This window comes from Balaenoptera ricei, chromosome 1 (genome assembly GCF_028023285.1).
Source record: "Balaenoptera ricei isolate mBalRic1 chromosome 1, mBalRic1.hap2, whole genome shotgun sequence".
In the NCBI taxonomy this organism is placed as follows: Eukaryota; Metazoa; Chordata; class Mammalia; order Artiodactyla; family Balaenopteridae; genus Balaenoptera; species Balaenoptera ricei.
In genome coordinates, this window is record NC_082639.1 from 102,116,514 (window position 1) to 102,142,622 (window position 26,109).

Below are 26,109 nucleotides of genomic sequence, written 5' to 3' on the forward strand. Positions count from 1 at the left end.
GTAGCATTTTAGGGTTTGGGAAATGTGCAAGAATGGGCAGGAAGGGAGAGAGATATATGCATGAATTTGTGGAATTACAGTCACGCTGTTGTCTTGAGAGCACCCAGTACATAGTACCCCCTTTCCCCAACTGACTTTGGCACAAATGATAACATCAAGGAGTGGCAGATGGAGCCCCCAATATTACCTTTTTTTACTGATTAAGGTTAAGCTAGAGTCTAGGCAAGAGTTCAGTAAGCCTGCTAACCGAACCCTAGGTTAAGGCTGACCCACTTTGTGACAGGTAATGGGAGCCGGGTTATACAATCATTCAGTTCCTGAGAAGTTTTCCAACTCATCTTTTAAACTCGAATACTTGAGATTGTCAGATAAAAACAAACAGTAGATGGCATTTAAAGGTGAATTTATTATCTTAAAAAAGGGTTTATTTTGCACTACCTCTCTTTCCCACAAAAGCACCACATGGTAAGGTAGACATAATACACTAAAGTGTACTAAAATCACTTTTCATGGAAATCCATTGAGGATCTGTAGATCTCATGGGGGCTATTCAGTAATGTCATAACTACAATTGGAAATCCCTGGCCTGTTATAACTTTGAAGGGTCTACACTTTAAAGATGAAAGAGACATGTTTTTATAAAACTCTACATTTCTGCACCTGAGCACTGATTCGGGTGGACAGACAATGGGCTTTACCCTTAGGAGGCTGGCTGCCCTCAGGAGACAGGTAAGAGGCTGGCGACGGGGAGGGTCAGACGCCTTACACGGCCAAGAGTGAGCAGTAAGCCTGGTGGCCGGATGGGGCTGCATGAAGATCACCTACATTGAACATATAATATCCTCAAGAAATATAATATATATGGGAGAGAGAATGGGGACTAGGGAGGATGGGGAAGAGGTGGTGAGGGAAGAGTGAGGGCTTTGGGGGCTAAAGTTCCGTAACTAAGGCTAGTTCAGCGTGGGTATGTTTCCCCACACCACTGCCCACACTACTTCATTATACACCACCTCTACTAGGCAGCACTGCCATGTAAGCTGCTTTGGGTCCCAGCCAGATTCCAGACTCTCCACATGGATCCCTAACCCTATTCACCCACACAAGACAACTAAGTAAGAAGAGTGTAAATATTCATATGAATAGTTGGCAACTGTTCAGTGTCTACTGGGCACCAGCCACTTTTCATAATCCTCACCACTATCCTGCAAAGGCTGGCTTTATCTTCCTCTCTGCTTTTCAGATGGGGAAACAAAGACTTAGAAGCAGACCTGGTTGAATCAGGATTGGAACCTGGGGCTGACTGCCTGCCTTCAGAGGTGTGCTCTTCTAGTAGCTTCTAGGATACTGGGGTTGGGGGGCAGTGATCACGCTGTTAAAGGGAGGAGGGGGGGTAGGGTCGGCTTTGGGGGTCTATAGGGGGTCTGGGTGTGCCTGGTTATATGTGGGGTCATTTCCTGAGCCGCATGTGAGTTTAAGTGTGAGTGTGTATGTGGGTTGAGGTGTGGGTATATATGGATATTTGTGGGCTGGTTCTTGGAATATGTGTATTTGAGTGTGTGTGTGTATGTGTGTGTGTGTGTGTATGTGGAGGGGGTTAGTCCCTGGGCTGCTGGGCAAATGTATGTGTTTTGAGGCTCCAGTGGGGGCAGACAGACTTGAATTTTGTGCATGATTGGGAGTCTGTGTGTGCATGAGTGTGTAAGCTTGAGCGTGCAAGTATGTTGGGGTGCTGGGGGGGTCAATCCCCGACCATGTGTTTGTGATGTGTGGATGAGTGTGTGTGTGGTCAGCCCTTAGGGTCTGTGTGGGTACGAGTGTGCCTGCGCGGGTGTGTGTGTGAGTCGGTGTGTGTGTTTGAGTGTGAGTGTGTGTGTGTCCGGGGCGCGGAGAGCCTGGGTGTTGCGGGCAGACGCCGGCGAGCCCCGCCCTGCGCTGCAGGTGGGCCGGGCCCTCGGCTGGGCCGGCCGCGCTCGCTGCTCTTGGCTCGCGGCCGCGCCGGGCTCGCAGGGCTGGGCTCGGGCTGCGGGGCGGCGCCGGGACAGGAAGCGGAAAGCAGCAGTGCAGCGGCGGCGGCGGCGGGGCTCTGCCTCTACAGGAGCCCAGTGCAGGCCGCAGAGTCGGGGCCGCTGCGAGCCGAGACCGCGGGCCGCGGAGCCCGCACGGCCGGCGCGGAGGTGAGTCCCGCCGCAGGCCGGGCGCGGCGGGGCGGCGGGCGCGGGGTGCAGACCTCCCGCGGGGAGACTCCCCCACCCGGACCCGCGACCCCGCGAGCCCCTGAGTCCTCCTCCCGCAGCCCCACCCCGGACTCAGACCCCGGTTCACTGCCCTCCTCCCGCCTCTGGCCGGGAGCCTCCTTACCTCCCGCGGTCCATAGCCCGAGCCGTGCTTCCCGGGACCCCACTCCTCTCCCATCCCCGCGAGGTGCGCCCCTCCCGCCCTGGGGCCGCGCTCCCCGCGCACCCCACTTCCTCGGTCCGGGCATTTCCTCCCCACGCCTCGGACGCTCGCTTCTACCCTGGCTGCCCTTTGGGGTGCGCGCCCCGGCCGGCAGGGAGTGGCCGAGCGTTCCTGCAGGCACCCGCGCTGAGGCACCGGCCCTGCGGGGCTGGGGCCGGACCGCCCTGCGCACCCCGGGAGCCGGGCGCGCTCCGTGGTTCCCACCCCGCTGCGGGGCTCGACCCGGGAACAGCCCGCGCCCGGGGGCCCGCCCGACCCTGGGCCAGAAACCGGCACAGAGCTGGCCTGTGTTCCCACCTCGCTTACAGAAGGGAGCTGGCCCTGGAGGCGGGCGGGGGGCGAGTCCGGTTGCGCATCGGAGAGCGCAACAGGCAGGTAGGAGTTTACTTTCAAAAACGCCGGGGTGGAGCAGGAGGCGTCCGGCTAGTCTCTGCCCGAGGCGTCCGGGTTGGAGACAATCTCACCGCCTCGGGGCAGCCTTCGCCACGGGCAGGACCTCATTTCCTCCTACAGGCTTTAAACTGCCCCAAGCAAACGTGTCCGGAGAAGTGTGAAGCTTTATAAAAATTTATACGCGTCGGTGGCGGAGGCAGGAGTGGGGCGGAGCCGCGGCCTGGCGGCCCGGAGATGAGCTAGTGAGACTTGGAGCCGAGAAACCTGTGGCTCAGTTTTCACAGCTTCAAACCAGGTATAAAGCCCACCCCGCGAAGGTGTTGTGAGCTCGTTTAGCCGCTCGTTAAGAGATGTTAGAGCTCTTTATTATGATGATTGTGTGGCTGGCACGTGCATTTTGTTAAACCCTTTTTGGGGGGCTGTGATTGGAAATGCATGTATTTTTAGACATTTATTCCAAAAGCTAGCAAGCTGTAAAGAATCTGGCATTTTCACTAATGTGTTTATAAATTTTACAGGGTTGCTGGAAAAATATTATAACTTGTGTCACCAATCAACAATGCTAATTAGCATTCTCCTTCCAGTGGGTGGGTTGTTTGATTACACAGCTCCTAGGCTCTTTAAGTGAGATGGCAGAAACTGTCTGAATCCAGGGGGATGTAATTCGTCATTTTATGTAACCACTAATTAGAGTTTTTAGAGTTGAATTAAATCAGTGTGATATAGTTGGGGCTTTGATTTGTGGGAGGAAACGGTTTATTCTCCAGTTCAAAGAAGTAACACTCTTCACCTATCCATAAGCATTTAGCATTCCTAGACTTTGGTGTCTCTCAGTATAATTAGTGAAACAGCTAGGGTGAAATTTTCACTGTTACAGTGTTGGCAGTGTGACTTGGTTGTAACTTAATTTGTAAGTAAAATGGGAGAATTTTGAGAATAGCATATTTGTAAGGACTGCTTGCCAGGCAATACATTTTCATTGCCTTGCGTACTTGAGCAAAAGGATGAAACGGTAAAGGAAGGTTTCCTGACCAAGAAGCAATGCCAGGTCACCCTGGTCCACTGGAGAATAAACAAATGTTGAGTGAGGAAGGTATTCTCCCCTCCATCCCCCAACACACACAAACACACACCCTGTTTGTTATCCCAGACCTCAGCAGCATTTGGGTTGAGTGGGCACTTATCACATTGTATTTTAATAGGCAGGTTCTACCTTTAGGCTGTGAGCTCCTTGGAGTTAGAACTATTTCAGATTCATTTCTTTTCTTTTGGACTCCCCACAATGCTTGGGACACTGAACCTGTGAGTAGGAGTTGAAATTGCAGAATTCTTTGTGGGTTATGTGTGGTTTGGGACAATTTGTGATTGTTACCTCCCCTCCTCTCTGTAAATAAACAAGTCTGATAATTGCTACATTGCTATATAGTTTCCATAGTCAAGAGCACAGGTTCTGGAATTAGACTCTCAGAGTTCAAGGCCCGGCTCCAGCACTTACCAGGTATGCCACCTTGGTTTTCTTAACTGTAACATGAAATTCATATTTTTTCTCCCATATAAGCCTTGTTCTGAGGATTAAGTGAGATATTATATGCAAATGACTTAAAACAGTTCCTAATACATACGAAGCACTCGATTAACTGTGAGCCATTAGATTATTATGGCCCTTCTCTCTCACTTTATAGTGAATTAGCTGTGGCTAGGGGACTAGTTGTGTATGGGCATCGTGCTGTGCCATTTTCCAGAAGGTGGACAAGACAGGATTAGGTGGACGTGGGGTTGGACCATGTTTCTAGTAGTGGCTTTGGTCTCACCCGAAGCCTGATGAAAAGGTGCATGTATCTTCAACTGAGGTCTGTCTCCATCGGTGTCCTTCTGAATACCACTTATTGGGCAGCAGTCATCGGACCCGGCATCATGGAATTTACAGGGGAGGTAGTACTTATGAAATTTACTTTTCCGAAGCTTAAAAATCTGGCAGGGGACAAGGGGGTCACTTGAAAACAAATATACATCGTAAGACTTCCAGACACATTAACCATTCACAGCTTTTGGAAATCTATACCCAGCTGTTAAGGGTGTTTCAGAGGTAATTGATGACTGGAGCCAAGAGGAGATATTCTGGGAAGGTGAGTTGAAATCATTGGCAAGACAGGTAAAATGAGGTTGACATTTTCTTTCCTTGTGAATAGTGGCCCGGAATCACTCATTTATAAGAGCACTGTTGTAATGAAAGAATCACTGGGTTTGTTGCAAATGCCACAATCCTTCTGATCCCCACATCAGTGGCCTGGATGATGTGTTATGGTTTATAGACCACAAGTTCAGCAAAATACTTCTTCCCGTCCTCCCTTACAACCCTGAGGTCCTCCAGATAAACCCAATAAAACACACAGAGTTTTCTCTGATGCTCACTTCTAACCTGGGGATGGTAAAAGAAGGCCTGCAAGGAAAAGAATGGAAATCAATAAATTAGTTGACTCTAGCTAATGGGATTCATTAAAGGTAGATGCACATGGACCAAAAACAGTACATAAGTTTAATGAAAATGATACATAAGTCATGTGCCTTACAAAGGTATTCTTTCCAATGGAAGGAATTTAACTTTACTAAGTAGTAATAATGCTTACCAGTTGTGAGTGCTTACTGTGTTCTAGGCATTAGTCTGAATGATTATGAATGATCTCATTTAACCCACCTTGAGCCTATAAGGTAAGTAAAATATAATTCTGTTGTTATAATTAGGGAAACAGGCACAGAAAGGTTAAGTACTTAATCTGAGGTCACACAGCTGATAAGTAGCAGAGCCAGGATTTGAACAGTGACAATCTGACTTCAAAACCTGTGCTCATTACTTGTCCCCTGTAGAAGAAAAGTTGACTAAACAAAATTATCTGAATTATCCTTTTACCCTTGAGTGCCACGTAATTAAAAATGGGTACCTTGAGAAACATGTTAGCTTGAAAACAATAAAAATAATAAATGGTGTAAACCCTTTAGAATTATATATATGATAAAAATCAAATATTCGAAGTGATGTGCACAGTATATGTAAACACAGTTGCTTCCCTTGGAAATATATCTACTGCAGAAGGAGCAGAATGGCTATTTAAATTCAGCATGTGTCTCTGTACCCCTTGAAAGGTAACTTTCTACCCTCCAACCCAAGTTCACTTAATAGCTCTAGGCAGAGCTGTTGACATTTTTATAACTTCCTTTTCTGAGAAGGTTAGCTTATGTTTACCACTCTCATTACCATAACATATTATTTCCCTCATATGATTTTCCGAACACTGTGTTTTCCTTTTAAGTAGGAGTCAGGTATATTTTATGTGAGTGAATGTGACTTTAGGGGCAGATTCTCTTCGAGGCCACTGATCCCCACTTTGCTTTTAATAAAGGAGGGGTGAAGGAGATTTTCTGACATTTTTGCCGGGGAATTCCAGATTTAAGATGCTGCCACTTAGTCAAAAGTGCTCTTGCACCTGTCTCAGCACTGCCTTCTGACCTTCATGAGATGTGATTTGACAAGCTCTAGCCCTATCCTGGTGTTTGCTTGCAGCCCGGAAGGGATAAATGACAGGAAGACAGGGGGAGGCAGAGACTGATGCCAGTTCTTACTGTGTCTGGCATATAACCTTTGCCGCTGAGTAAGACTTGTGCAAGCAGCAGAGCAGCTCAACTCTTGGTGGTTCGGATACCGTGGAATGTAATCTCTGCATCTTTTTCTTCGGTTGTAAAACTGAGGATTTAAAATAGACGACCTCTAAGGTTTCTTCCGCAGTGAACCTATGGGCTCCACGTCCCAAGATCTGCCACCTAAACCCTTCCTTCATTCAGCACACATTTACAGAGAGCCTGTTGTGCTCCAGGAGCTGGAGAGAGAGTAATGAAAGAGACCCCTGCCCTTGTGGAGCTTACTGTCTCTACAGGAGCCAGTCCCTGCGTAATTGGAAATTGGGATATCAAGAAGTACAGGGAGCTGGGAAAGGGCCAGGCGAGGCCGGAGGACCAGAAAGGCCCTTGAAAGAAGCTGTATTTCATCTGAGAGGGATGAGTAGGAATTGGGCAAAATGAGGTGGGTGAAGAGTGAGTAGAGCAGATATACTGAGGCTGCAGAGAGCCGGGTGCCTTAGAGAACCTCGGGTAGAGAAGGAAAGCCCAGCTGGAGAGGGGGGCAGGGCCTGGCAGACCAAGTGAAGGATTTTGAGTTTTATTTGAAGCGCAGCGGAACACCGTGGAGGGGTTTTAAGCAGGGAAGTGACGTCCACATTGTGATTTGAAAGATCACTCTGACAGCTGCCCAGCCAGAGCCAGGCACAGTCTGGGTCATGTCAGGGGTCAGTGTGATAGACAGATAGTTCCAGATTCCAGGATCCACGTTTACACCTTTATATGACCCTATCCTATTCAAGCCAGTGCAGCAGCCTATCAGTTTATTACCCAGAGAACCTGATTCCTTTTCATTACTTTATTATCTTCCTGATAAGGCCTCCCTCTGACCTTATCTGAGTTCTGCTAATTTCTTGTGCATACAAGGGAACTATCTTGTAAATGTACCGCTGCAATGATAAGCTTCAGGATGTGTTTTTCTGTTAACTATGTCGAAACTCTTCCATTGGCTTTTGAGATGAGTTCGCTCTGGATTTTGTCCGTCTGCCTCTGGTTGCTGCTTCTTAATCTTCACTGAGATCTTGGACAAGAATCGATAGCTCTGATAGAGACAGTGTGACGCAGAAGGGGCCCGAACTCTCTAGAGAGACTGGATTCTGCAAGGAAACCTGCAGGCTTTGTAATAGTTTAGCCCTGTGTCCGTGGAGCCTGGAGGAAGTGGGTGGCCTGAGAACTGGGAGAGTGAGGGGTGGATCCCAGGGGACAGAGGGCACTTAGTGACAGTAGAATGTGTGGGATGAAGGGGGGAGAGAGTTGTGAAAATGGTGCTGGATTGGCTCTATAGGGTCGGGAGGATGTTTGTATGGCGCCAGTGGAGGAAATTGAAAAGAACAGTCCGGGGCACCGGAGAGCATCGCGGGGGTGATGATAATTCCAAGCAGAGCAAGAGGCATCTGAGTAGGAAATGTGCGTTGGGGATTTATCCTTTCAGTAAGTATTTGTTGGGTACCTCTTCTGTTCAGTGTATCCTGGGGTAGGTAAACAGTAGCTCCTGTCTCCTTGGAGCTTATCCTAGAGTAAATCCATGGACGGAGGAGAATAATGGGTGAGTTTTGAGTCTTAAAAGATAACTTGATGGGGGAGAGGGGAAGGACTGTTGGAGGAGTAGTAGCATAATCACCATCAAATCCGAGGAGAGGCAGCAGGGAGCTCCGCGAGGGCAGCCGTGTGCTGTGTGCCGTTGTCATTGCTGTAACCTAACATCGCCTAGCAGGTCTCTCGTAGCCCCACTAAACGTGGAGGCGGATGAATGAACACATGGGTTAAGAAAGTCTGGGGGGAAGGAGGACAAGGATGGGACCTTTGGATTTGGCTCCTGGCAATCTCTGGCCAACTTAGAGCTGTTTCAATGGAGTGTCGAAGATGGAGGATTGGGGTGACAAGAGGGAGGAAATGGCAGCATTTGCAAACCACCCCTTTGATAAGTATAGGCAGGAATTGTGAGAGAGAAACCAGACAAGGGCAGCTGGTAGAGTGGAGGTAAAGCTTTCCCCCAAAGAGCACTTGGGAACCCATGGTTTCCTTTGAGGGACATGCCTGGAGTTGCCTTAACGGATGGCCAGAGGTTTTAATGAGGACGAAGGATGACGTCCTCTTGCAGTAGGGGAATGAAATTTGCATTAGCATGTGCCAGAAGCTTTATTTTGGGAGCTTCCTTTAATGCTTAACAGCAACCCTAGTAAGAGATCATTTTAAATGGCCTCATTTTACCGGGGTGGTCAGGGGGGTGGGAGGGTGGGGAGATAAGCTCAGAGGGGTAAGTGTCTGCCCCACGGTGTCACGGCCGGGGAGCGTGAATAGGATAAGCCCAGGTCTTCGGGGCCTGGGCCACCTGCCTCTGAGACACCCCAGCAGCATTTAGCCAGAAATAGTTAGAAGCTGGGATGGAAAAGAGAATCGAGAGTTAATGGGTTGGAGGGCAGAAAAAAGTGTAGACGTTGTGGATGGTCAATTCTGGATGTAGAAGACAGCAGTCAGGTTTCTGGGCCAGGCAGCCGGGTGTTGGAACCTGCAGGTCAGCAGAGAGCTGGGGTGAAGGGCCTTTGGGGAAGGAGGCTCATTCAGGGCAGGTCTGGAGATCTTGGCTCACCTCCTGAGGCTGGTGTCTGCCAGGTATGGAGAAGAACAAGCAGCATAGCCCAGAGCAGAAAGGCAGTGAGAGTCTAAGGTGCTGAAAGCTCATTGAAATTGCTAGTGAACATGCTGGGAGGAAGAGTAGGGAGAAAAAAAAGATGAGCCGCCTCTTAAAGTCTTCTAGAAAAGTGGAGGAAGGTCCAAGAGCAAAACTAACATGTTTTTAAAGTGCCCACAATGGGGTTTTTTTCCACATTTGATCCTTTACAGTCACCCCACAAAATAGGCTGCCTTATTTCCATTTTACGGATGAGGAGACCTGAGGCTCCGAGGGGGGACACAGCTAGTTAGCAAGCCCTGGACTGCACTGGGATGCAAGTCCAGCGCTATCTGGCCGCAGGTGAGCCTCAGGTGGGAAGGTGAGCATGGGCACCCGCTCTGCCTTGCTCCTTTCTATGCCTTTCTCTTACTGAGAGAGACAAGGAGAGCCTCTAGGTTGGGGACTGGTCACGGGAGTCCTGATAACCCCAAATGTCCCTTATCCAGCGTATCGGAGCCGGTGCTGGGAGTGGTCACAGTTGTAGCTTGTTTGTTTCTCGCATGAGCCCTTTTATTCACCTTTTACAGATGTGGGTTCAGACAGATTTAATAATTTGACTGAGGTCGTATAGCTAACAGGTGAGTAAAGCCTGGGATTGGAACCCAGCTCCCGATACTGTATCAGCTTATATCTCCAGATCAACCCTGTGAAGTCCATGGCTGGTGGGTTTATCCCCATTTGACAGATGAGGAAACCGAGGCTCAAGAAGGCAGGTGACTTATCCCACGTTGTACTTGACAGTGAGGAGCCCTGGCTAGACCCCGGGTCTCCCCACTGCTCACCTTGGGCTCATGCAGGAGAGCAGACATGAAATAATGAGTCAGGACATCAGGATAAGGGAGGCTAGCCCTAGGTGACAGACCCTAGGGAATGAATGACAAGGGCAAACACAACCTAGGTGGTACTGAGGCTCGGACTGTGTTGGCCAGTGGTGGCTTGTGGGTGATTCCCTCCAGACTGGCAGGTCATTGCTCAGAAGCCTTGGCCTCTTCCCAGTGGGGGTAGAGGTATGGCATTTGCAACTTCTTTGTTTTTTCTTCACACTGATCTCACTGGCTCTGTTTGCAGTGTCAGCTTCCAGGGGCGCTGGAAGGAGGAGCCCTGTGGGGTGGAGACCAGCTCTGGGGTGAGGGGTGCAGAACTCCTTTCTCTGGAGGTAAAGGTTTAGCATATGGGGCTCAGGAATGTACTTGGAAACGTTTCCAATTTATTTTTATTGCATAGCAATATCTAATGAAAATGTGGGAAAAGACCCAGGAACCTGCAGCTAATAAATCACCTGCTTTCGTTTTCTGATGTTCTGTCATCCTTGTCCTTGCATAAGTGATCTTATGTGATTGTACCTGGAATGTAGATTTCAGTGTCTATCTGCAAAGCTGTATGCAGCCTGCTTTTTAAATTTATCACTATATCATACAAATTTCTGTTCTTCATAATTATCATTTTAAACAGCTCTATGATGTTTCTTTGGGTGAATGAATCATGTTTCCCTGACCTAGTCCTCTGTTTGGGGGGCGTTGAGAGTGTTTCTCGCTTTTCACTATTTTAGACAATGTGCTAATCATAGTTTTTCTTTTAAAAAAAGAGATTAGTTCCCTGAGATAAATTCTCAGGACTCTGGATTCCTGGATTAAAGAGATTGAGAACCTTTTTTTTTTTTTTTTTCCCCCCCAGTGGCTTTTGGAAACTCTGAGCAAATCCCTTAAAAGCTGCTTCCCTGGGTATTGTTTTGTAACCAGCACACTGGCAGTGGGAGCTGGGCACGGTGTCTAGGGCTGGAATGCCAGGAAGGCCGGGCTGTGTCTGGAAGATGGCCAAGGGCCAGGTCTCTCCCACCTCCGGTTTCCCGCTGCCGCGGGGTGGGGGTTGGGCTTGCCCAGCACCCACCTGTCTCCCTCCCAGACACCTGGGCAAGCTGGCTGCTCGCATTTAGCACTCAGGAGCCTCACCCTTGCTCACTTGTTCCATCACAGAGACCCCAGAGAGGAGGTTACTACTGTCACTGATCTTCTGGCCCCTTGGGTTTGGCTTTGAAGGTTGATATCTTTTTTTTTTTCCTGTTTTCCCAGAATTCGTTCCTGCCGAAGAGTAAGTCCTTGATTCCCAGGCCCTTTGAGGTCTGAGGAGGAGTGCAGTAGGTGAGATTCTCTACCTCTAAGGAGAAACAGTACCTGCTCCTTCAGCAAGAGCAAGCTCTCCATTGCTATGGATACCGAATCCACGTATTCTGGATATTCTTACTATTCTAGTCATTCGAAAAAATCTCACAGACAAGGGTATGTAAGCTACTGCTTGTTCCACTTTTCCTTTGGGGGAAACTTGCAGGTTGCTCAGGCTGCCTGCTCGCTTTCCAACAGTCCCACTGCAGGGCAGCTGTCGCCGGAGGTTCTGTCCACTGGTGCGAGAGAAGCTGAGCTTTAAGGGCATTTAACAGGCATTGGGAGGAGCTACACCACCAGTTCACATTTTATAGCCACCATTGCAGTTGATGACTTTTAATTTCTCACACTTGATTGTAAATTAAAGTTTCTCCCTTCAGTGGAAATGTTTTTCATTTCTAAGTACTTTTCACAGATGACAGTTCTCTCAAAGCTTTACCAAGAATGTAAGTGAAAGTTCAAAAAAAAAAAAGTGTTAATTTGTTGCTTCTCACCCGAAGCTGCTGACTCATTGTCCCTTATGCACGTGCCTGAGGCTTATCCACTGAAGTGGCGGGATTGGCCTGGTGCCTTATTTATTTCTCTCTGACTAGTCTTCCCAAGTGAGCAGGCCTGGGTTTTGAAAACTCCGACCTCGGTGATGGGGCCAAATTTCCCCTCCTCTGTGAGGAACGAACAGGTCTGCACTGGTGCTCATAAGACCCGCAGTATTACAGACCTGCAGAATGGTGAGGAGAGAAACGAGGAAATGAATGAATGAAGAGGTGGTACTGTACTGGTGAAGAGTGCAGTTGATAAAATTGCAGTGCTACCTCTTACTTAGAGCCCTCATCTGTAAAATGGGTATAGCAGGGCTGTTGAGAGGGTTACATGAGATTATGCTTGTGAAGCATTTAACACAGCCCATAGTAGGTCACTAACCAGTGGCTGTATTAATGCCATCAATGGCCTTGGCATTTCAGCAGCACATTCAAAGGCCCACCTGGGGTCACAGCCCTGCGATGGCTGGGAATGGTGATTATAGTGGTGTTTCCCTGACTGAGCAGTTCCCCATACAAGCAGCTGAATGCAGAGGAGGATTTTGTTTCGTAAAACAGCAGTAAGATATGGATATCTGCTTGATTTATTCGTTTGTGAGCATGTACGGATGTACACACGCAGAAAGCGGTCTGGAAGGATAGTGTCCGAGCTGCCCAGGGCGGTCATCCATCCACAGGGGAGGGGTCCACACAGGATGGTGACTGATAGGAACTTTCATTTATGCTTTATCTTTCTGCACTTGTTGAGTCTTTTACAAGTGTATATTTTGTGATTAAAAGTAGAAATAGAATGAGTGTAAAAGAAGGACTTTCAAAGGTTATTTAATGACATAAGAAAATATATATGATGCCATGTTATTAAAAAACAAGATTCGAAACTGTACATATAATGGTTATATATTCTTATGATTACATTGAATGGTAACAGATTGACCATGCCTGTCTCTAGGTGTGCAACTATTGGGATTATAGTTGTGTGTGTGTGTGTGTGTGTGTGTGTTTTTAACTTTCCTTATTTTCTAAATTTCATGTATTGCTCTTATAATCATAACAATCCGGGGAAAAGAGGTAAATGAGCTTGTGCTGGAGCCCAGGCAAGGCTTTCTAGTCAGCATGGGAAACAGCAAGGAGGGCTGCTGAGTGAGGCCTTAAGTAACATGCCAGAGCCCAGATCCTGAGAAAGTCAGGAACCCTCTGGTGAGAAACATTTAATCACAAATTTCAATCAGTGGGTAAACATATCAGATTTGTTCTAAAATACTAGAAACAGCTGGGTAAAAATGTCCAATCTTTGAACTTAACTGGAAAAAGCAATTCCCTTGTCAGTGTGCCAAGCTTCCCTGTCCTGCACTGTGATGAGTGGAGTGGGAATTCGGGGTTCTCTTGGTGCTTGGGGATGAGTAGAGAGGGACGCCTTGCAGTGTTCAGAGGAGGAACCGTCTCTGGCCTCCTTTATCTAGACTCGTGTCCCGACTGTCATTGCTCTGTGCTGCTGTTTCCTCAGGCCCCTTGGGGCCCCCAGAAATTGATACTGCAGTGCTCTTGTGGTAACTTTAGGAGACTGTAACTTTCAATGAAAACAGCATGCAGAGCTCTGAGGGCCTTCTTGGACCCCTGCGGAAAGTACTTGGCAAATGATAATACAAGCTGAGACCTTTAATAATTTAATCAAGGGTGTTGCTGAATGCCTACTCAGAAGAGCTCGGGGTGAGAGATTCGAGATTTATAGGTGAACTTCCTGGCATCTTTAGAAAAGCAACAGCCTCTGAGATGGATTCCCTGACAGGCAGCCCTGTAGGGCATAGTGACAGTGGGGCAGAGGTTGTAATCCATAGAGAGTAGGTGCCAGGAGTCCTTTGTCAGGGTGGTATTGGGGAGTAGTAGTAGCCTTCCACAGGCGTGCCCTGGACCCAGCAGAGGGTCTCTGTCACCCAGGAGTGTCCCTGTGAGGGCTGCTTTGCTCAGGGATTTGTTGGGAATTTGAATGGCAGAGTAGGAAAGGAGAGGGAGCTTGCTCTTTGGGAATCTTAGTAGAACTGTCAGAGGGGAATAATGAAGGGCGGCAAACTTGATATGCCTGATGACACCGAGATCATCTTTTGGAGGACTGGCTAGGTTCTAAGCAGATGACAAGTGACTCTTTTCTAACAAAGAGGTTAGTGGTCTGCTTTTGTGATACCTGCCATGTCCAGAGGGTATCCAGTTAACTTGCTGGGAAAACGGCACAGACTCCAGCCTACCTCGCCTAACCTTTGGGTTTTGGAGCACCAGTTCCCCGAGTTCAATACAGCGGCTGCCAGTACCGTTCATGACCAGTTTGAGAGTGCCTGTTAGGACCCTTGGTCATTATCCCCCATCCTCACAGCAGTCCCAGAACGGTGAGAGGTGGGACCCCCGTTCAACAGGTGATACAATTGAGACGCGGAGAGACAGCATTATTTGCCTGAAGTTATGAGGTTGGTAGGGACCCTCAGGTTTAAGGCCCCATTTAATCCTCCTTTGGAAGCCCTGCTTTCCTCCCTGGGCTGTGCTGGGTGGAGAGCGGCAGGAGTAACTGATAGGGAAAAAAGGGAGTGGAGGGTAAGCCACGTGACTAATGTACTAAAATGCATTGTCCAAAAGAGGCTGCCTGAGCGGTAGGGGGATCTGTGCTTTTGTTCCGAGGCCACTTCCAAGTCAGTTTGTGCTGTGCCCAGCCCTCGCACCCGAGGCAGTGCCGAGAGGAAGCAGCCAGACCCCGGCAGTGGCAGCTGGTGGCGAGAAAGGACAGGTCGTGGATGGTGGTAGAGAAGGAAAGGGAAGAGTAACCGGTGGGGCTGACTTTCCCCAAATAGAAATAGACAAACAACAGAAAGAGGGCAAAATCATCTTCCCAGGAAATGCCGACTGTAAGTGGGAACGGTCTAGGAATCGACGGGGATTCTGGTCGGAGTGAGACGGGCTTTACAGCAGCACCCCCAGGGCTCAGCTCTAGAATCGCCTGAATACAAGCATTTACACACTCACGCACGTGCAGGTACAGACACATGCCCCGGCCTCCAGCATGTTATTGCTTGCCCCCCACCCCTGACTTATCTTTACTTATACGGGCAGATGATGCATGGAGACCGGCTCAGAGATAAAGATACAAGGATTCCTGTGGCTGACACACCTGCCCAGCAAAGATGCGTAGGTGACCCAGACAACTCGGGTGGAGTTGGAAAAACACCAAGTGCACATGTGTTTGAAAAATCCTTTCAGTGGTTTGGTAGCCTACTCCCTGTCTCCTATTTCTCTTAGGCACCGTGGACTGATGATGGTCTTCACCACTGGCGGGCCCTCTCTGGAGGGTACTTGGCACGTCCTTGGCATCACGGCAGTTGGAGCTCTGGGGATGAACGTTTGGGTACCGCTGCAGTGAAGCAGCAGCCATTCTGGGCTCATAGCTCTGCATGCCGGAAAGCACTTGGAAGGCAGCCTTTTTGTTGGACTTCTCTATGTAGTCCGGGCTCAGACAGTAATTCAGAGCAGTACTTCAGGACCAGTGATTTTTATAAAAGCTGTGCAACAGGTCTTTCTCCCTTGACCAGGACCAGCACAACACGCAGCCCACATTGAGTTGATAGGGTGAGCTTTCCATCGGCCCCTCACTTGACAGTGTATGGAAGGCTCTTGGCTCTGGGCCTGATGCACTATCCTGAGTCCTGTCCCCAGCCTCCTCCACTTAATGCTGTTTTAGTATAGAAGCCACACTGTACGTTGCAACATTGTATAGCTGAGCGCTGCACTCACAGCTCCCATTATTGAGCCCCCGCTGTATACAGGGCATTTTACAAACGGGAATTTCTGAGTAGTCGCTCCAGCAACCTCGTCCCCCAGGAGCATTTGGGTGGGAGAGCCTTGGGCAAAGTTTCCTGGACCACCTGCCTCCTAATCACCTGGGGTGCTGATGGAAAGGGCAGATTCCTGTTGTCTCTCCCCTCCGGACTATTTCTCTGGGGATGGGGCCAATGAATCTGTACTTAATCTGCACCCCAGGTGGCTTGTCTGCACATAAAAGTTTGAGAAGCACTGGTTTAGGGTTTTGGGCTTGGAGGATGAGAAACCTTCCTGGGGTTGTCAGGTAATAGCCTCTTATCTGGTTTACCTCTGATGTTACCAGGGGAACTGTAGAGATCGCTTCTCCTCTGGGAACTGTTGGGCCCTTTAAGGGCCAGGCTGGGCCAGTTGGGGTCGGGTCGAGGAATGGCTGGCCCCTGAGAGGTTGTTTCCAGCCCTGGGTGGTTCCCTACCCGCTTCTGGCCCTGGTAGTGTTCAGCCTGCAGGAATTGGCACTCAGTGAAAGAATTTTGATTTCCAGTGGAATTTGTGCTGTCACAGGGTTTGACCCGTGGGACTAGTGAAGAGATGGATGGGTTAGGGGAGCAAGTGACTTGGCAGATGGCAGGACAGTGATAGATGTGAGAGCATTTGGGGAAAGTGGAAACAGAGTAAGAGGAGGAGTGCCTCGGTCTGGCCAGGCCAAGGTGGGGTCCTGGGGAACAGTGATTCCAGACTTAGTCTAAACAGCTCATTCTAAGACTGATCAGACACATGGGAAATCTTTCCCAAATTGCTTATTGTTTCCCACAGTGAGTCCTTTTGAAGTGGTTGTCTTTGGCAGCCCAGAGTGTTGGGTGCACTGCTTTGTGTTCTCCAAGGTCATGGTCCAGTCATGACTTCTAGCAGTGGCTTCAAAGGCAGATTCCATAGCTCTGGTAAGTTCCTCAAGTTCAGGGTGTGAGAATGAGCGTAAGGAATACTTACGCTACAGAATCTTCCAGTTGCTCCTCAAATCAGTGCAGCATAGCGGGTCTGAATCGAGGCAGCGGTTTCACATCCTGCTCTGCCACTTACTATGACTTTGGGGAGTCACTTAACCTCTGTGAGCCTCCGTGTCCTCATTTATAAAACGCAGACAGTAATACCACATAGGGTTATTGTTAGGATTGAACAAGATTAATATACGAAAGCACTTGGTAAAGTGCTCTTTAAATTGGGATGGACAGTGGAGTGATTGGCAGTGAGACACACCCCTGGATAAACAAACAAAATCTCTTAGCTGTTTCCTTAGTTGCCCAGTTAAAATAAAACACCAGAGTTGACCAGAACACATCTATTTCTGGACTCTAATTTAGCAATAGATTGTAGTGATAAATTACGCTACAGGGATTAGAGGTGGTATCACTGAAAGCGTCTCTGGGACAACTGAAGCCTCCTTGCCCTTTGAAGGAATTAACCAGGGCTTATCCTAGGGAGATACTGATAAAGCAGAAGTTTGACCACAGAAAGTCTGCATGTGGCTTTGTTGGCTAAGTAGTAGGTTAATAGGAGGGATGCGGTGCAGGGGGAGGGGGTTTGATTGTGTGTTAAAAGCTGCTTTTTCATCTATCTCCAAGGAACACATACTCTGCTTCACCAAGTCAAGTCACCATTCTTTGCCATGTGCGGATAGTAATAGCAGTAATAATAGCTACAGTGTATTATTTCACATCCCTGTGTCTGTGTGGTGAGATCATTATCCCCATTGCATAGATGATGAAACTGAGGTTTTTCAGAGGCTTGTCAACTGAAATAAAACACACAACATGAGAGCTGTGAGGTCACTTTTATTTGGGGCTTCCTGAGGACTAAAGCCTGGGAGACAGCCTCTCAGCTGGCTCTGAGGAACTGCTCCGAAGAGGTAGTGGGGGAGGTCAGCATATATATGACTTGACAAAAGGGATACATGCAAGCAAGCACACATCTTGGTAGAAGGTTGCTGCTAGTCACGAGGAGCAGATGTCTCCATTAATGATTTTAGTGCTTTTCTAGGTATGAGAAGAAGCGAGAAATTGGGTTCATAAAATTTTCTCCTGAAAATGTCTAACTGTCTGAAGGGCTGTTCTGCCAGTTTTCCCAGAGCACAGACTGCCTCATTCCTGATCTCTGCCCTGAACTCCTTTCAGGGTGTGTCGAAGGTCAGCAACTGCAGTGGCTAGTGACTTCATCCTTTTAGAGCCACTGGTGAGCGACATTCTTTAATTGGCAGGTTCAGTAACTTGTGCAAGCTCACACATCAGGTAGGGGCAGAGCCAAAATCTGACCGTCTGTCTCTGTAGTGTGTGTGTGCAGTGCTTCTGTCCTGCCTGGGAGACCCTGGGGAGGAGGGTGCATGGGTGAAGGAAGGAGGACTGATGTCAGGGCGGCCTGTGGGTCGGAGTTTGAGGGAACTTATTCTTGGCCACTGAGGGGCTCCTTTGGTGGGGCTCCTGGGTTGACTCTTCACAGTTGGGGGTAGGGGTGCCAGTCTCCATACGTGGGTAATGCCCAGGTCATGACCCCTGGGCTTTGCACAGTGGTTGATTCCTTTCCTAATTTCAGCATTGACCCACAGCAGGGTGCGCTCATAGTCACCCTGGAAGACCACCTAGGAAGTTCATCTGGGGTAAAATGATGCAACAGCCTGCTTTCCTTAGAGGGCCTGAAAACACACACACACACACACAACCATGTGTGTACCTCTTGGGGTCATTTGCTCTAGATTTTGCCTGTTTCTGTGGGTGCTTTAAGTTCATCTAGAATCTATGGGAATGACTTTTAGTTTTGAATTTGTAGGAATGAGAAGTAACTGATTCTCTGTATTGGTTTAGGGTTTCCTTTCTTCTCTTCTGGTCCAAAGGTGTAGGGTGACAGTGTGTCCCAGATTTTTTTGGACAGACCAAGCTTAAGTATTTTGCTGTGTTGTCCCAATAAAAAAAAGTCCTAGAAAATAAGTTTCAGCAAATTATAATCAAATCAAGTCAGTAATTTTACAATGAAATGTGCCTTACCTACAGAAATTCTAAAGCTCACAGTATTAGGCTTTGAAAAAATATGATCACTGTTGATAGAGAAGAAGTGATAGTCTTTTTTTGGGTCTTGGAGTGGCAGAAAGAAAATAGTAAGTAGGGAGTAAACATCAGCTTACTCGGACTTCCCTCGTGGTGCAGTGGTTAAGAATCCGCCTGCCAGTGCAGGGAACATGGGTTCGAGCCCTGGTCCAGGAAGACCCCACATGCCGCGGAGCAACTAAGCCCGTGTGCCACAACTACTGAGCCTTTGCTCTAGAGCCCGAGAGCCAAAACTACCGAGCCCACGTGCCACAACTACTGAAGCCCATGCGCCTAGAGCCCGTGCTCCGCAACAAGAGAAGCCACCGCAATGAGAAGCCCGTGCACCGCAACGAAGAGTAGCCCCTGCTCGCTGCAACTAGAGAAAGCCCGCACGCAGCAACGGAGACGCAACGCAGCCGAAAATAAAAAAAAAATAAAGTGCAGACTCAATTAAAAAAAAAAAAATCAGCTTACTCTTTGCGGGGGGGTGGGATGGGTGGGTGTTGGCACTGTGTGTAGAAGTTTCTTAAATTCAAAATGAAATTTATAACATGTTTTTTTTTAACAATATATTTTTTAAATTTAATTAGTTAACTTATTTTTGGCTGCGTTGGGTCTTTGTTGCTGCGCATGGGCTTTCTCTAGTTGCAGCGAGCAGGGCTACATTTTGTTGCAGTGCGCAGGCTTTTCGTTGCGGTGGCTTCTCTTGTTGCAGAGCACGGGCTCTAGGTGTGCGGGCTTCAGTAGTTGTGGCACGCAGTCTCAGTAGTTGTGGCGCACGGGCTTAGTTGCTCAGCGGTATGTGAGATCTTCCCGGACCAGGGCTTGAACCAGTGTCCCCTGCGTTGGTGGGTAGATTCTTAACCACTGCACCACCAAGGAAGTCCTATAATGTTTTGACGAGGGTTAATTAACATGGCATAAATGTGCTAGCTGATTATCTTTCATTACTTTTTTTCAGGGAAAGAAATAGAGAGAGGCACAAATCACCCCGGAATAAAGATGGCAGAGGGTCAGAAAAATCTGTCACCGTTCAAGCTCCCACCGGAGAGCCCCTGTTGGCAAATGATTCTACTCGGACGGAAGAAACTCAGGTAAGGATCAAAGGCAGTCTGTAAGTACGCTGGCACTTGATCAAGCCTCTTTTCTGTAAATGTTTTCCTAAGTCTTGTTGTAATAGGTTCTCTTGGGTTTTTATCTTTATTTTTCTAGCATGTTAATTAGTTTATCTATATCCTGTGGTTTCTTGTTGGTCTAAGGACAGCCTGACCTACCATTGGCTAGCTTGAGGATTCTTCTGAAGTGTGATTGGTTGGCCTGCTTTGAATGGTGTTGAAAAGAAGCCAGCAAGGCTGACGACAGAGCAGAGAAGGGAAAGTTGCAGGCTGCAGGCTGAGACTCACTCCAAAGTAGAGCAGTGTAAGAGAGAAGGAAACTCGCTCTCCAGAGACCCTAAGTCACGTTAGGAAGAAGAGCTGAGAGGTTAAGACAGCCCAGACGAAGCCTCACTAAACCTGGAGCTGTACACTTAGATGCCTGCTAGGGAAACATAGGTGAGTGAAATAGACCCTGGGTTACACAGAAGAGGCAAAAATATATCAGGCTAGCTTGGGAATAAATAGCAATCTGTGTGGCATGTCAGTGTCATGGCTGTGGCATGGAGTGATGGAATCTGGCACCTGGAGAATGCGTTTCCTCTGTCAAGGAAACAGCAGGAATGCAGGAATTCAGTGTTCCTGGGTCTTGCAATATTTAAGAAAAGCTGGAAGTTAGGATTTTATGTGAAATCATCCAATTTTAAAATATGGACTATTTATAAATTTTTTTAAAACATTGTGTGCGTTCTTCTCTCTGGGTCCCAACTGTCTCACAGTCTACTTGATTTGAGTAAACATCTGAGCTATACTCAGAAACATGTTTGCACAGCCCCTTGAAGTATATGCATGTCTAGCCTTGGCCCCAAATAAACTGATGTGTGCCCACACAGCTGTAAAGATATAGATAAGCATGTATCTGTGTGTACCTATGGGTACAGACAGATGTGCATTTATAAGCAGATATATGGACTGAAATTGGAATTCTTCAGAGCATGCAAGATGCTCTTAGAAGCCAAAGCTGCAGTTGTGGTTGAATGTGGGGTTTGTTCATTGGTAAGTAAATGTCTTTAGTCCTTACTATTGCACAGCCTGCCTTGGCTCTGGGACAGTCATAGGGATGGAGAGCCAGAGGGCCAGAGGAATGGTTGGATGGATGGGGCCAATCCTAAGACTGGACCACCCTTAAGTGCTGCAGGGGTCAGTTTCCTCCTGGATGTGAATTCAGAGGTGCTGGTGGCCCACTGTGAAGGCATTTCGTCTGTCATCTTCTCTACATCTTGTAGCTCACTAGGAAGCTACATTAGGAAGCTGTTGGTGTTTACACCAGGGAAAAGCATTGAAATGGGCATTTGGAGGCTGTACTTCTCAGCAGCTATGTGACTTGACTTTGGGCATTCACAACCTTTGTGGACCTCAGTCTCTTCATTGAAAATCCAGGGGATTGAGATAGAAGATCTAAGATCCTTTCTCTTCTAAGAACCTCAGTCTTGGGAAGATTCTTGGACATCTTCATTTTTTAGGCACAGATGTGCACATATTCTTAAAATGGACAGGGGATTTAGTTAGCAACTCTTTGGCAGGAAAAAGGGTGAGTAGCTAAATCAGCTACATAACAAAATGACCACAATACTAGTGATCATTATTTCAACACCGGTCATCAACTGAATATTAGGCCCAATACAAAACATGGAATCCAATATTTGCCTTCACTAAGAGTGTTACAAAGTAACTTTACTAATCTGTAAACTCACCTTATGTTAAAGCAAGTTGTCCATCTTTGAATGTGTGGCTGTTTCTTCTTGTGCTTGTGTTTTTTTCTTTTTCAAAATTGAAGTAAATTTACACAGAGGAATAAACAGATCTTAAGTGTACAGTTTGAAAAGTTGTAATAGCTTAATAAACCCATATAACCCACACTCCTATTGAGATATATTTCTTTCACTCTTGAAAGTTCTCTTATGCTTTCCCAGTCAACCCCTGCCCCCAAACCCCTCTAAGGCAAGCCCTGCTTTGATTTCTATCACTGTAGATTAGTTTTGCCTGTTTTAGAATTTAATATAATTGGAATCATATTCTTTTGTTTTGGACTTTTTTCACTCGGCATGATAACTTTGAGATTCATCCATGTTTTGCTGTGTTTCAGCAATTCATTCTTTTTTATTTTTGCTGAGTAGTGTTCTAGTGTATGAATATACCACAATTTGTTATCCATTCTCATGGTGGATAGACATTTGGGTTGCATCGTTTTTGGCATGAAAATAAAGATGTTAAGAACATTCTGGTTCACATCTTTTTGTGGACATATGTTTTCATTTATTTGGGGTAAAAATCTGGGAGTAGAATTGCTGGGCCATACGGTTAACTGTAAATCTACATTTATATGAAACTACCGGACCAGTTTTCAAGAGTGATTGTACCATTTTAAACTTCCACCAGCAGTGAGAGAGTAGCGGTTGCTTCTGGCTGTTATCTTAACTAGTAACTTCCCTCATAGTACTTGATACTTGTAACTTTCCAAGTTGAAGAACTATTGTTCGCAGATCCAGACCTTCCCTGCCGCCACCACTATTTCTTGCCATAACTTACACATTTCATGAATCATAATTTTTTTGATTGTTACTAGATTTGAGGTTATTGTTTGGCTGTGAGATCTCTATCTTGCTGATTCAGCTGTTAACTTAGATTTTTCTAAATTGGTATCTTACGCATTAATTGCACCCAACTTACCACCATGGCTGACTGTTTTTTCCAAGTTAAATCATATACACAAATTTCTGAGGCAAAAACCTCTTTGGACCCAATGTGGCTTTTCATTGTCTTCTTGCTCTGTTGTTGCTTTGGAACGACGTCGTAGTTGCTAGAGAAGTAGCGAAATTGTTTAAAACCCTGGCAACTGGATCATGTTAAATGAAGAGACAATCACTCCAAACTACCTCAGACTTTAAAAAGCAAGAGAAAGCGAGACAGTGAAAGCAAGAAAGTAAAAGGCACACATTTTAGTAATCTCAGTATTTTTATGCTCTGGATGTTTAGTTTGCCCTGAGAACATGTGTTTAGGGAGGAATTTTTGAGCTGTCCTGGCCAGAGATACTTGCATCTGCTTAGCTTGTTCAATGAGAAATGTTGTCAGAGTGCTTGATACTTATTGAAAACATCATGGAGTTTTAAAAGATGTGTGTACCAACTACAGGTGGCTTTTCATTTGTATGTAGCCATGTAAGTTTCCCTCCTGTGCACGATCTTCCCCCCTCAGAGCTCCTGGAGGGCATAGTAATACTCCCCACTCAGGGCTTGGGCTTTAAAGTAAGCCTTTATCGCCCAGCCATGAATCAGGAAGGAAGTGCAGAGGGTTCTCTCCTTAGGCGGTAGGTGAGCTCGCACACGTTAGTCTAACAGCAGGATCGTCTGTCCCCGAGCCTCTCAGGGATGCCAACACAGTGGACGATAATCACTGTTGTAGTCACGAATCACCCAAACACACAAACAGGTCAAATTATGTTTTCTCTGTTTGAAAAGGTAAATATATAGTACATTTTGAAAAATTTCAATGAAAATTGTTAAAGTTAAAAAATTTCCTCTATTTAAAGAGCTAAGCCTCCATTTCCCAGGAAGCCCACGCATGTGGGTTGGTTGAAGGAGGTGGGCCCTCCCTGTCCCCCGTGCCTCCGCGGGCTTTGTGGCTTTTACACGTGACCTGCCATGTGGCTCTTCACCCTCACTGTCCTCTCCCTGTCAGGATGACAACTGGGGGGAGACCACCACGGCCATCACGGGCACGTCGGAGCACAGCATCTCGCAGGAGGACATCGCCCGCATCAGCAAGGACATGGAGGACAGCGTGGGGCTGGACTGCAGGCGCTACCTGGGCCTCACCGTCGCCACGGTGCTCGGACTCCTGGTCTTCCTCACCCCCATCGCCTTCATCCTGCTGCCCCCCATCCTGTGGCGGGAGGAGCTGGAGCCTTGCGGCACCATCTGCGAGGGACTCTTCATCTCCATGGCATTCAAGCTCCTCATCCTGCTCATTGGGACCTGGGCGCTGTTCTTCCGTAAGCAGAGAGCTGACGTGCCGCGGATCTTCGTGTTCCGTGCCCTCTTGTTGGTCCTCATCTTTCTCTTCGTGGTTTCCTATTGGCTTTTTTACGGGGTCCGCATTTTGGACTCTCGGGACCGAAATTACCAGGGCATCGTGCAATACGCCGTCTCCCTCGTGGACGCCCTCCTCTTCATCCACTACCTGGCCGTTGTCCTGCTGGAGCTCAGACAGCTGCAGCCCATGTTCACGCTGCAGGTGGTCCGCTCCACTGATGGCGAGTCCCGCTTCTACAGCTTTGGACACCTCAGGTGAGGGGGATCGTCTAGGGGCGGAAGGACCACTGATGTCTTGCTAGAAGACGGCTAGTCTTCAACAAGTGAGGGGTGACGGCAGGTGCCAAGAGCCAGGACCGGGCTCTGACTCTTTTTTTCAGGTTTTGGGAGGAGGTGTGTGTGTGTGTGTGTGTGTGTCTGCGTGTGTGTGTCTGTGTGTATGGCAGGGTGGAGGTGGGGTTGTTCATGTGCATTGACTTTCCTGATTTCTAGATGGTGTGGCACAGGTACTGGCTCTCTTCCAGCTTGGAGTTTTGTTGGGCCTATTTCCAAAGTTGTTGGCAGCTCTTAAAAATGATGGAGAAAGGAAGCCTTAGTGATGGCTGCTGACCTTGCTCCGGAAATTGGCCTGTGAACGATAGAGTAATCAGCGGTTCCATTTTGTTCATAATGGTACATCTGGTTTACCCCATTGTCCCAGTGGAATTATTAATCATTCCTTTTCTCCTCACTCTCACAAGTGTCCTGGTTTGGGCAATAAATTATATGGTCACCTTAGTGATCCTCCAGTAAAGAATCAAGTACAAATTTGGAAGAGTTGAGTGTTTTAAAAATGTATGCGCGTGAGAAGAAGTTAGAAATACATTAAGATGTCATATTTTAAATCTGTGCATAAAATCTAATTATTTTGTCGTTAACTACAAGAGTGATCATCATTATTTATTTTATTTTGTTTTTATTTACCCCGAGGTAAGCACTTTGTATAGATTGTCTTCACAGAACTCCTTGGTGTGGGTACTATTAATCCCTATATTACAGATGAGGAGATGGGGGTTTAGGGAATTTAAGTAATTTATACAAAAGAACATGACTAGCTTTGTTTAGGATCCACTAGATGCCATGAAGCCAGACCTAAGTTAATGCCCCCATTATGGCATCTCTCACGTGGCGTCATTGGCCTATTTTTCTATGTTTTCTTCCACAAACTGTGGGCTCCCTGAGGACAGGTGCTGTGTCTTATTCTTCTTTGCATCCTCAGTGCCTGGCCTAGAGCATAGCACATGGTTGGCACTCAGATGGTTACCGGATGAGAGAATGACCTGGGATGTGTGACATTGTCCTCTCCTAGGGCTCTCCTCCCTCCTCTGCATCAACATGTGTGTCGACGTGTGTAACCTGCTTGGCGTATGGTAAGCACTTTGTTGGTTGTAGCTATTACTGCTGTGATACTGCAAAGCAGCCAAGATGGCAAGGGCACCTTAGTGGAGATCAGAACAATGGGCTTTGTCATATTTTTGGCTGGGGCCCCGGGGAGGTGGCCCAACCCCGGTTTGGAGTCCGTGATCCTGCCAAACCATCTCGGTGTTGGCACGAATCTTCTTTCATTCCTCTGGCTCAGATGTACCGCCTGAGGACGGGGTGGTTTCAGGCCTGTGCCACTTTGACCAATCCTTGGAGGGAATCGGTGTCTGATTCCCAGGCTCTACGCAGCGAAATCAGGTGTATTGAGTCCTTTGCAGATGCCAGAGGGGCTCTGAAGGCAAGTAAGTCTCTGCTGCTTATTCATCTCAGGCAGCTTTCTTTCCCCATATTTTACATCGGAGAATGACCAGCAGACTTGTATTAAACGTCTGCTGCCTACAGAGCCCGGACCTGGGGGGCTCCAGAGACACAGGGTGTCTGCCTCCAAAGCTCTATCCCGGAATTCCTTGGAGGGGGACCAGTGCCACACTGTGCAGTGCACAGTTGCAGACACAGGCCTTGGAATGGGCGACGGGAACACAGGAGGATGGGGGTGGGGACTTCAGGCAGTGACAGAGATAAAGCCCGGCCACACATCGATCACAGGACTGGACAGGTTTTGCTAAAGGTCAGGAGGGTGAAGAGAAATCCAGCTCTGGTCACAGAGAGATGAGTGACATTTGGGACTCTGTAAATGTA

At 47.7% G+C, this 26,109-nt stretch overlaps 1 protein-coding gene across 2 annotated transcripts in view; it reads left to right on the top strand.

The window, feature by feature from the left end:
* Positions 1-2,086: 2,086 nt before the first annotated feature.
* VANGL1 (VANGL planar cell polarity protein 1) overlaps positions 2,087-26,109 on the top strand; it is a 51,272-nt gene continuing 27,249 nt past the window's right edge. The window contains exons 1-4 of one of the 2 annotated variants that reach the window (XM_059928569.1): positions 2,087-2,174; positions 11,263-11,469; positions 19,725-19,857; positions 23,597-24,204. In XM_059928569.1, coding sequence (XP_059784552.1) covers positions 11,399-11,469; positions 19,725-19,857; positions 23,597-24,204 — 812 coding nt within the window. In that variant the 5' untranslated portion in view covers positions 2,087-2,174; positions 11,263-11,398. Of the gene's footprint in view, positions 2,175-3,105; positions 3,146-11,262; positions 11,470-19,724; positions 19,858-23,596; positions 24,205-26,109 lie in introns of those variants that run through there. The other variant, XM_059928578.1, reaches the window with a different exon arrangement.